This window comes from Rhincodon typus, unplaced genomic scaffold (assembly GCF_021869965.1).
Source record: "Rhincodon typus isolate 14 unplaced genomic scaffold, sRhiTyp1.1 hic_rhity00003563, whole genome shotgun sequence".
Taxonomy (NCBI): domain Eukaryota; kingdom Metazoa; phylum Chordata; class Chondrichthyes; order Orectolobiformes; family Rhincodontidae; genus Rhincodon; species Rhincodon typus.
In genome coordinates, this window is record NW_025969201.1 from 2,829 (window position 1) to 13,240 (window position 10,412).

The 10,412-nt window shown below is 40.1% G+C and overlaps 1 protein-coding gene and 1 long non-coding RNA gene across 2 annotated transcripts in view; one reads left to right on the top strand and one right to left on the bottom strand.

Annotated features, from left to right (window-relative positions):
• Positions 1-6,198: 6,198 nt before the first annotated feature.
• LOC125481785 overlaps positions 6,199-10,412 on the bottom strand; it is a 7,417-nt gene continuing 3,203 nt past the window's right edge. The window contains exon 2 of the long non-coding RNA XR_007261456.1: positions 6,199-7,929. This is a non-coding gene — a long non-coding RNA (uncharacterized LOC125481785). The remainder of the gene's footprint in view (positions 7,930-10,412) is intronic.
• LOC125481784 (retinol dehydrogenase 13-like) lies at positions 6,776-9,574 on the top strand. The gene is made up of 3 exons (XM_048593692.1): positions 6,776-6,897; positions 8,473-8,645; positions 8,990-9,574. Exons 1-3 carry the CDS (start codon positions 6,864-6,866, stop codon positions 9,014-9,016), a joined length of 234 nt encoding a protein of 77 aa, XP_048449649.1. The 5' UTR covers positions 6,776-6,863; the 3' UTR covers positions 9,017-9,574.

Here is a 10,412-nt window from a genome sequence, read left to right on the forward strand (position 1 = left end):
AGTAGGACCCTTGGAGGATGCTACTGGGAATTGATAACAGAAATGGCCTGCATGCAAAGATTTCAAACATTGGCTACGGAGATCCTGGAGCCATTGGTCAAAATATTCCAGAACTCAATTCTGGGAGTGTTCCAGCGCATTGGAAAATTGCTAATGTGATGTCGATGTTCAAGAAGGGAGGGAAACAAAAAGGAAACTATAGGCTACCTGGCTTAACATCTGTTATCGGGGAAAGAGTAGCAGAATATTTCAAAAACATTAATACCATCAGACAGTCAACATTTGATTTTATGAAATGGAAATCATGTTTGACAAACTTGCTACAGTTCTTTGAGAATATAACAAGCAGAGTCGATAGATGAAGTGCATTTAGATTTTCGGAAGGAATTTGATAAAGATACACAAAAAGCACAAGATAGGAGCTCACCGTATTAGGGGCAATGTATTAGTGTGGATTGAGGGGTGGTGAATACACAAATTAACTCAGTCTAGATTAATGGGTATTTGTCAGGTTTGAAAGACAATTGTCCTTGTGGTATTCCACTAGTTCTAGGGATTCAGTTATTTACTGTCTATGTTATTGACGTGGATGTGGGGCAGAGTCTAATGTATTCACATTTGCTGGCAATATAAAAATAGTTAGGAGAGCATATTGTGATGAGGACACGATGAATCTGCAAGGATGTATAAGCAGGTTGAGTAAATGGGCAAAACTTGAGAGATGGAGTTCATGCACTTGGGTAGGACCAACCAGGCAGACTACTATTTAAATAAAGAATCTGGAAAAAAAAGTACAGTGCAGAGAGATCTGGGTGTTCTTGTGCCTCAAATACAAAATGTTATCATGTAGTGGACCAGTTCATATCACCTGTCCTTTGTGAAAGAATTTGCAAAGAGAAACACGATTGACCAAAAGTCCATCAGGAAGTGGTCAGCACGTAGCATCCTCAAGACCCTGCAGGAAGTACAGCAGGTGGATCCTGACACATGGATGTCTGAACAGACTGTCAGTCATTTAGTAGAATGGAGCAACACCATAATTTTCCAACAAACATAGTCTGGCTGGTGGTGAGAAGGGCACTACCTGTGAGATCCTTCACATATGCCTGTCTCTGTGCCACTGCATGCTGTCTTTGAAGCAGCTGCAGGGAGAAGACACCGTCACACACCTCCTTCTGGATTGTTCCTTTGCAAAGCAGATCTAATGATTTGTGTCAAGCAGCTCTGTGACACAAGTCTCTTCTCTATGGGCTGCTGTCCTGGACACACACACATCAACGGTGCCAATAACTTGGTGAAAGACACTGTTTGGTCTGCCTGAAGCTTGTTGGTCTTCCAGTGTGAAGCGTGACCTTGACTGAGTGTTGCATTCTGGTATATTCCAAGGTGTGCTGAGAGATGCACTGAAGCTTGGGGCAGCTGCTGCTGAGGTGCAGTGGGGAAAACCCTGCCACTAGGATCTTTCTACCAAAGTATATCAAGGGTCTGTCCTGTTGTCAGACCTTCTGTGTCTCAAAATGCCCGTTCAAAAAGTTTTGTGCATGAGTAGAAAATGCCTTTTGTTTTTGCAACTGGAGAGAAGCTCTAAGAAATGTCAAAATTCCAATTTTTTTTCAATTTTTTTCTTTATTTGCAAAGACTGTACAGAACTGATTTAGAACATTTGTAAGTGCTTCTAGATCTTAGGGATAAAGTATATTTTTGAAATAAAATGGTTGCATGCAGGTGCACCAACTAATTAGGGTGGTTGGAAATGGGTTGGAGTTTAAAAACTGGGTAATCCTGTTACAACTGTGCAGAATGGTGGGTAGGCTACAGCTGGAGTACTGTGTACTGTTTTGGTTGCCGTTTTCAAGAATTCCTAAACAGTTAGGCCTTCATACATTGGACTATGGAAGTTGAGTGATCTGATTTGAAATATACAAAATTCTGAGAGGGCTTGACAGTAGATATTGAGAAGACGAATAATAGGGCACTCTGAAACTAGGGGACACTTGTAAAACAGATGAAAAAGAATTTCTGCTCCCAGAGGGTAGTAAATGTCTGGAATTCTCTAACATATAAGAACTAGGAGCAGGAGTAGGCCATCTGGCCCCTCGAGCCTGTCCCGCCATTCAATAAGATCATGGCTGATCTTTTTGAAACTCCGCTCCACTTACCTGCCCACTCACCATAACCCTTAATTCCTTTACTGTTCAAAAATTTATCTAGCCTTGCCTTAAACGCATTCAGCGAGGTAGCTTCAACCGCTTCACTGGGCAGGGAATTCCACAGATTCACAATCCTTTGGGTGAAGAAGTTCCTCCTGCCCTCAGTCCTACATCTGCTTCCCTTTTGTTTTGAGGCAATGCCCTCTAGTCCTAGTTTCCCCTGCTAGCGGGAACAACCTCCCTGCCTCCACCTTATCTATTCCCTTCATAATCTTATGTTTCTATAAGATCTCCCCTCATTCTTCTGAATTCCAATGAGTATAATCCCAGTCTACTCAATCTCTCCTCATAATCCAACCCTCTCAACTCTGGAATCAACCGAGTGAATCTCCTCTGCACCCCTTCCAGTGCTAGTATATCCCTTCTCAAGTAAGGAGACCAAAACTGCACACAGTAGTCCAGGTGTGGCCTCACCAGGACCCTATACAGCTGCAGCATAGCCTCCCTGTTTTTAAACTCCATCCCTCTAGCAATGACAGACAAAATTCAGTTTGCCTTTTTAATTACCTGCTGCACCTGCAATCCTACTTTTAGCGATTTCATGCACGAGGACACCCAAGTCCCTCTGCACAGCAGCATGCTGCAATTTTTTTAACCATTTAAAACATAGTCCATTTTGCTGTTATTCCTACCAAAATGATGACCTCACACTTATCAACATTGTAGTCCATCTGCCAGACCTTTGCCCACTCACTTAGACTATCTATATCCCTCTGCAGACTTTGTGTCTTCTGCACACTTTGCTCTACCACTCACCTTAGTGTCATCTGCAAATTTTGACACACCACACTTAGATGATTTGGAGTTGGGGACTATGTAAATTGTAAACCATTGCGGTCCCAACACTGATCCCTGAGGCACACCACTAGCCACTGACCGCCAACCAGAAAAACACCCATTTACCCCTACTCTTTATTTTCTACTAGTCAACCAATCCTCTATCCATGCCAATACATTACCTGTAATACCGTGCAACTTTATCTTATGTAGCAGCCTTTGGTGTGGCACCTTGTCAAATGCCTTCTGGAAATCCAGATACACCACATCCACAGGTTCCCCATTGTCCACCATGCAAGTAATGTCCTCAAAGAATTCCACCAAATTAGTTAAACATGACCTATCCTTCATGAACCCATGCCGGGTGTTCCCAATGGGGCAATTTATATCCAGATGTCTTGCTATTTCTTCCTTAATGATAGATTCAAGCATTTTCCCCACTACCAAAGTTAAGCCAACTGGCCGATAGTTATCTGCTTTTTATCTACTTCCTTTTTTAAACAGTGGCGTCACATTGGCTGTTTTCCAATCTGTGGGAACCACCCCAGAGTCCAGTGAATTTTGGTAAATAATTACTAGTGCATTTGCTATTTCCCCCATCACCTCTTTACCATACTTATTAACCATAAGTGTTGGTGGAGACTAGATTGCCAGAGGTATCTAAAGAGGAGGGTGGTGTGTTTTTTAATTAAATATGCAGGAGTTGATGGCTATACTGAGGTGGCATGAAAGAGTAGTTGAGGCCTGGGGCAGGTTAGAGAGATCTACAGCTGAGTGGAAGGCTCTTCAGACCATTGTATCAAACAACCATCTAATTACTGTGATCCCCTTTTCCAGTACTTGGCCTATTGCCTTGTATCCCTTGGCAAAACAAGTTCACACATCTAAATATATCTTAAATGTTATGAGGGTTTCTGCCTTTACCACCCTTACAGCCAGTGAGTTTCAGTATCCCTCAGGCTGGAAGTTTTTCCTCGCATCCCCTCTAAACCTTCTGACCCTAACTTAAATCATGATCCCTCGTCTTTGATTCCTCCATCAAGTGGAAAAGTTTGTTCTTACCTTTCCTATCTATGCCACATATCAGCCATGATCTTGTTGAATGTCAGGATGGCTTGACAGTCAATGCCCTAATTGTGCTACTGTTTCTTATGTACAAGTGTTGGGATAAAACCCAGAAGAGGTTACTTAAAGATGAGTAAATTAAAGCTGATGTTGGACCCCTGTCTGATTTTTCATTATTTTTATTCTTATTCTTCTTATCAGTTTTGAATTCAGAACTGGAAATGACTAGTGTACTTTGGGACAGCCGGGCTTGCAAGCCAATTGTGCACTGAGCTTTGACTTTAAAATGTTCTAACAAACGGACTCTGGAAAGAGCATTATCCATAGAACCCCTACAGTGTGGAAACAGGCCCTTCGGCCCAACTAGTCCACACTGACCCTCGGAGCATCCCGCTCAGACCCATTCCCCATACCTACCTAATCTATACATCCCTGAACACTACGGGCAATTTAGGATGGCCAGTCTATCTAGCCTACACATCTTTTTGGTCTGTGGGAGGAAACCGGAGCACCTGGAGGAACCTCCGCAGACACAGGGAGAACGTGCAAACTCCACACAGACAGTTGCCCAAGGGGGAATCGAACCCGGGCCCCTGGCGCTGTGAGACAGCAGTGCTAACCACTGACCCACCGTGCCATTATGTTTAAACAGATAGTTGAAGTTGGCCATTAACAAGGTTAATACCTGGGAATTTATTCCAGCAAGTTTTGAAGAGACCCTATGTTCATACAGATGGCAATTGTTGAATGATAATTGAGGCCTCGAAAGAGTCTATATCATTCTCCCTCAGGGTGGAACGAGGATTAAAGTCTTTTCTTTTAACTGTTTTCTGTGAGGTGATTGTGGTCTGCTGCTGAGACAGCATGAAGATTTGAAAGCTCCCTGCCTAATGTGATACACCGGCTTCTGGAAGCCCAAAGAGTCGAAAGCTGAGTTAGAAGTATTACTGCCTTTGCCTAGGTGAACTGAAAAGGTGACCAAGTCAACATTTCTGAAAGATGACCAAGGAGTCCACGTATAGGCCTATGAAACAACTCATCATAAAAGCCATTTAAGCCAAGTTTGTTGGTTTCTTTAGTTTATCCCTTAACTGCAGGTGTGTGGTTCACTTGTATGTGAATAAGATTAAGAACAAATGTTTCAAGTTTATGGCACAGACATTAATCAGTTTAATGTGTTGTTTAATTTCTCCACTAAAGTTACTGTGTATTTAGTAGTTAAGACACAGAACCAATCTGGAAATTAATTATTCACAGAGGCTAGGATTGATCATTTCTAAGTCTGGTTACAAATCATTGGCGTGACTATTTGAGAGTCTTCATTTTAATTTTACTGTGTTGTGAATGCAAAGGTAGAAAGGCTGATTTGTTTCAGTGGTCAGTCTCCATGTTGTAACACTCAGGCATGTGAAAGCTTCTTCCTGAAGCTATGTTCAGTTCCAGTCAAAAAGTTGAAGCTACAGTAAAATCTTCTAAGGTGTTGGATACAGGGACTGTGGGATGAGAGTGCTATTTTGGGGGACTGTACTCAGGTGTTTGGGTGTAATACAAAAGCAGTTTTGATTTTTGTTTTCAATTTTATGAAGGAGTTACTGAGTTTAATAGAATTTTATTTTTGCTGTGTTTAAGCATGTTTGAATCACTAAATGGTTTGGTTTATTCTATTTTGTCTTTTTGTTAACGTTCTGTTTTATTGTTAAAGCAAAGCATGCAGCATAGCATGCTTGTGTTTCAGCAAGAAATATAATTGTTAAAACCAAAACAAATCAAAATATTGACGTATCAAGCCAGGTTTCTGTCTGGGTCTGTCTTGTCAAGTAATAACTTTAGCTGAGATCATAACAGTGATTGTTATCAAATCAAATTTAACTGCACACCAAAATCCAACAGTTCACACGAGTGCATGCTACAAGTTGGCTATCACTTGGACTAAATGTCATTTATGGAGCTGTATAAAAGATTTGTCTCGCTCTGGATAAGTTAACACTGCTACTAAATCAGCAGATGTAGCAATACCTTTGCAAACATTGTTTCTGAAAACAATTATATCCAATCCCTTTATAGAGAGATCAGCCAGTAAAGATACCCAAACACACAGCAGTGAAAAGGTTAGTCTACAAATAAGCAATATGATTATACTGAGGAATTTCCAAAATGAGAACAACTTTATTCAATTTGACATCTGTTGATTACCAAAGAAAACAACAAACGAATTCTGTTTATTGTCATCACAACTGTGTTTTACTCACAGGTTTAAGGCAGGTTTTTATTTTTTTGGAGGTGCTGGGTTTCGACCTGTACCCCTCTCTATGTCACCCACACAGTGTGTTTCTCACTGCTTAAAGAGAGTGTAGAGTTCTCCTTGTACAATTTTTTTTAAATGTCAAAAAGCATGCTATGTGAACTTTGCAGATGACTCAATTCGTAAAGTAAGCTGATTTCAAGTTACCTAAACCAGACAGGTCACAAAGTGTAATCCCCAGACTGTGTTTTGTTAACATTTCACAACAAAAGTGCTATATTGACCTGACTGATCTCCAAACGAGTTGTGGGCATTATTCACCATGAAACTTAACGGTCAGAACTATTGAATAATATCCACGTCGTCCAGTTTGAATGTCACAGCTACTCAAGGCATTAACTTGATGAACCATCAAGGGCAGTGCAGACTTTCATTTTTGATGCTTCAAATGTAATTTCACAGATAAAACAACAAGACTTAATTTTTTTATTTTCTGATTAGGGAGTAATGTTACAGTCAATGCTGTGCACCCAGGGGTGGTTAACACAGAACTTGGCAGACACACAGGGATGCATAAATCAAAATTTTCCAGCACAACATTGGGTAAGTGATTAAACTACTTCTCACTTTTATGAATTACAAGAGCCTTTCTGGGAAAGAGCATTCTTCACTGAGTTGACGGCCTTCCAGCCACTATTGTTTATCTTGGTTGTCCCTGTGGAAGTACACCATACAGCATTCAGTCCTACATCATGGAGCTGCTTGGGATGAAACTTGCTTCAAAAACTATGGTATCTTTCTCCAGACTTCTTTTGCAGAAGTATCATCCATGTGGAAACGGACAATGATCTCTTCCCTGCCACAGCCACCATGAGTGCAACATGCAAAGTGGTTGAGATAGCTGACCTGTAAGAAGGACCTAATGGGAGAGCCTTTCCAGCACCAGTTGTGTTTTGGTGCTTGTTTGAAACTTCTGACGATGAGACATCGTCCCAAATGACTTTCATTTACTAAGGATCCAGTTGACATCTACCATCTTTTCCTGCTGGGCAAGTGCTAAAGGAAGTCATTTTGGAAATTGAGTTATCAGATTGAATTAACCCTTTAATACTTCATTCAAGTCCTCGTTTGTGACAGTTAAACTTTTGGTAGAACTATTGTCCCCATGCAATGACTGTAGACCCCAAGGTACTGTGATAATTAGTCAGTGACCAATAAAATACTACTACAGTTTTAATGCTCGAGGCATGTCCTCTTATGCTTCCATACACAGGAGACCAATGTAATCCAATTGTTAAATTTCTGTTATTTAAATAACCCAATTACAAAAGATGTAACTTAACACTCCCTTTCAAGGTCTCTGGCTTCTCACACTCGGACTTCTATGAACTTGTAAGCATTCCAATGACAACATTAACTCAAACAAGCAAAAATGGGATGACATTGGAACTCGGCTATTATGCGCTGACTCCACACCAGGGCTGAAAATTTCTTTCAGGGTCAGGGCTTCTTTTCCAGTCTTTCTCAATTCTTCATTAGGAGATGCCATCACATAGTAAAAATACCTTCTGTATTTGTTGATTTTAGTAGAATATTTGCACTCTAACAGCATCAGAGTTAGAATTCATCAGTATCCTAAAAAAACAGCATAGCTCTGTTAAAATTAGAGCACAGTGCACAAGAAAAGCACTAATAACATAACAGTACTTAAACTGATACAAGACTACAGGCATATGTTAGCAACGAGTGTTTTTGTTTTAATCAGTGTTTCATAAAAGTATAGTGTAACTTCATTGCTTGTTAGCCTTTTGCCTCTATGAATAAAGGTAAGGATCTCTTGTGCTTTTTAAACAACCATCTCAATTCATTTACTGCCTTATAAAGAATTGAATATGTACACTCTCTCAAGTCCTTCCCTGTCTGACCCCCTTTAAAATTGTACTATTAAAATTTTGTTGCCCTTCCTCAGTGGCAAAAACAAGGGGTCCTCTTGGCTGTCAATAATTTACCATTGGTAATCTGTTTCCTTTTTACCTTTCATCTGGTTTTCAATGTTTAGGAAATTTTTTTTTCAATCTTCCATCAACACCTTACTTAGAAGTTTTTATGAGTGATACTTTGTATTCTCTATACTGGGGGTCAAGAAGACATTGGGTCTTCATATTTGTTCTTTTCCAGGACCAATTTTCTGGTTTCTAGTGAAATCCCCACGTTTAGGAGCACAACCCTCCATATATCTGACTGTTGCGGAAGAACTGGAAGGGGTATCTGGGAAATACTTTGATGTTAATAAAGAAAAAGACCCTGCTCCGCAAGCTCTGGATGATGAGACAGCCAGGCGTTTGTGGGAAGTAAGTGCCAAATTAGTGGGACTGCAAAATGACAATTCTGATCCACAGCTTAAATAATTCCAAAGCTAATGTGGACAATGTCAGATTAGCAGGAGAATGTTAGAAACTGCGTCAAGAAAAACTGTGTTTAGTCACGCATTGCAAGGTAATCTTTATTTATACTGCTGATCGTTCTTTGATATATTTTGAAAAACAATTAATTTAACTATTACATCATTGCTTCTTATTGCATGTGAAGCTACACTGATCTGTTTACCTTGTTTTCTTAAAACCATTCATCATTGCATTGATTGACTGTGTTATGCTGTTTAGTGGATTAAATCTGGTTCACTAATGTCCTTTAGGAGAAGAATGGTCTGGCCTACATGTGACTCCAGACCCACAGCAATGTGATTGACTCTTAACTGCCTTCTGGGATGAGTTATAAATGCTGGCCTAGTCAGTGATGCTTTCATCCTGTGAATGAACAATAAAAAAAAATTGGAAGCTGATACATGCACACAGTCCATCAGACAACAATGTATGACTCAAGTATGGGAAAACTTAAAGGAAAGGGGGAAAAAAGTTCTCCAAATATGAATGTGTAAACTGCTGTAATCATTTTCACAATATTAAAATGAGTTGCTATTATTTTGGTGAAAGGATTGTTGTAATTACTAGTTTTGCCAAGAGGTGTCTCACTTCTTTTAAAATTTTTATGTTTAAAAGATTGTATTCTGCTAGTTGATGAATCAACATATGGCCAATCAACTGATTAAATACTTCTGGAATCACATCAATTTAAAAAATACCATAATCTTTAACAAAAATATATTGTACCCATAAACTTTTTAAAGGTATATTTTAATAGTTCAAATAATAGTTCAAATTTGGCACTGCAAAAAGTAATAGATCTGTTCATTTTCCAATAAAGTCTGTGAGGCACTTCACTGCACTTGCCATGACAGGTTATTCTGCAATGGATGTTTGGACTTGGAAGGTTATAGCTTGAACAGTTTTACATGGTTTCTAGTTCCTCAGCATAACACAGCCTTTCCTCGGTGAGCCTTTGCCTTAGCTATCTCAACCTTGAATGTACTTAACAACCCAGCTTTGACAGCCTTCTGTGGTAAAGAATTCCACTAACTCTCTAAAAGAAAATATTGCTTCTCCTCTCCATATTAAAAGGGTGACCTCTTATTCTAAGATTATACCCTCTGGTTCTAGACTCTCCCACACATATCAGTATCTAACCTATTACATCCCCTAAGAATCTTGTATGTTTCAAGAAGGTTGTCATCGTCTTCTGAACTCCAGTGACTACAAGCCCAATTGACATGATGTTTCTTCATAAGAAGTCACTCCATACTCGTGATCAACCTGGGAAATTTCCTCTGTTACCAATAGTTCTTTTCACTATAAGATCAGCAAGTTTTTGGCAGACTAGAGAGCATTTTTCACTAAATTGGGAACAGCCTAGAAAAATCTGAAGAAGGGTCCAGAACCGAAACGTCAGCTTTCCTGCTCCTGTGATGCTGCCTGGCCTGCTGTGTTCCTCCAGCTCCACACTGTTATCTCTGACTCCAGCATTTGGAGTTCTTACTATCTCCTGTACTATGGAGTTGCTTGGGATCAACTGCAACAAAAGCCACTGCATCTCCTTCTTCTGAGATAGTAGGAGCTGCAGATGCTGGAGAATCTGAGATAACAAGGTGTAGAGCTGGATGAACACAGCAGGCCAAGCAGCATCAGAGGAGCAGGAAGGCTGATGTTTCGGGCCTAGACCCT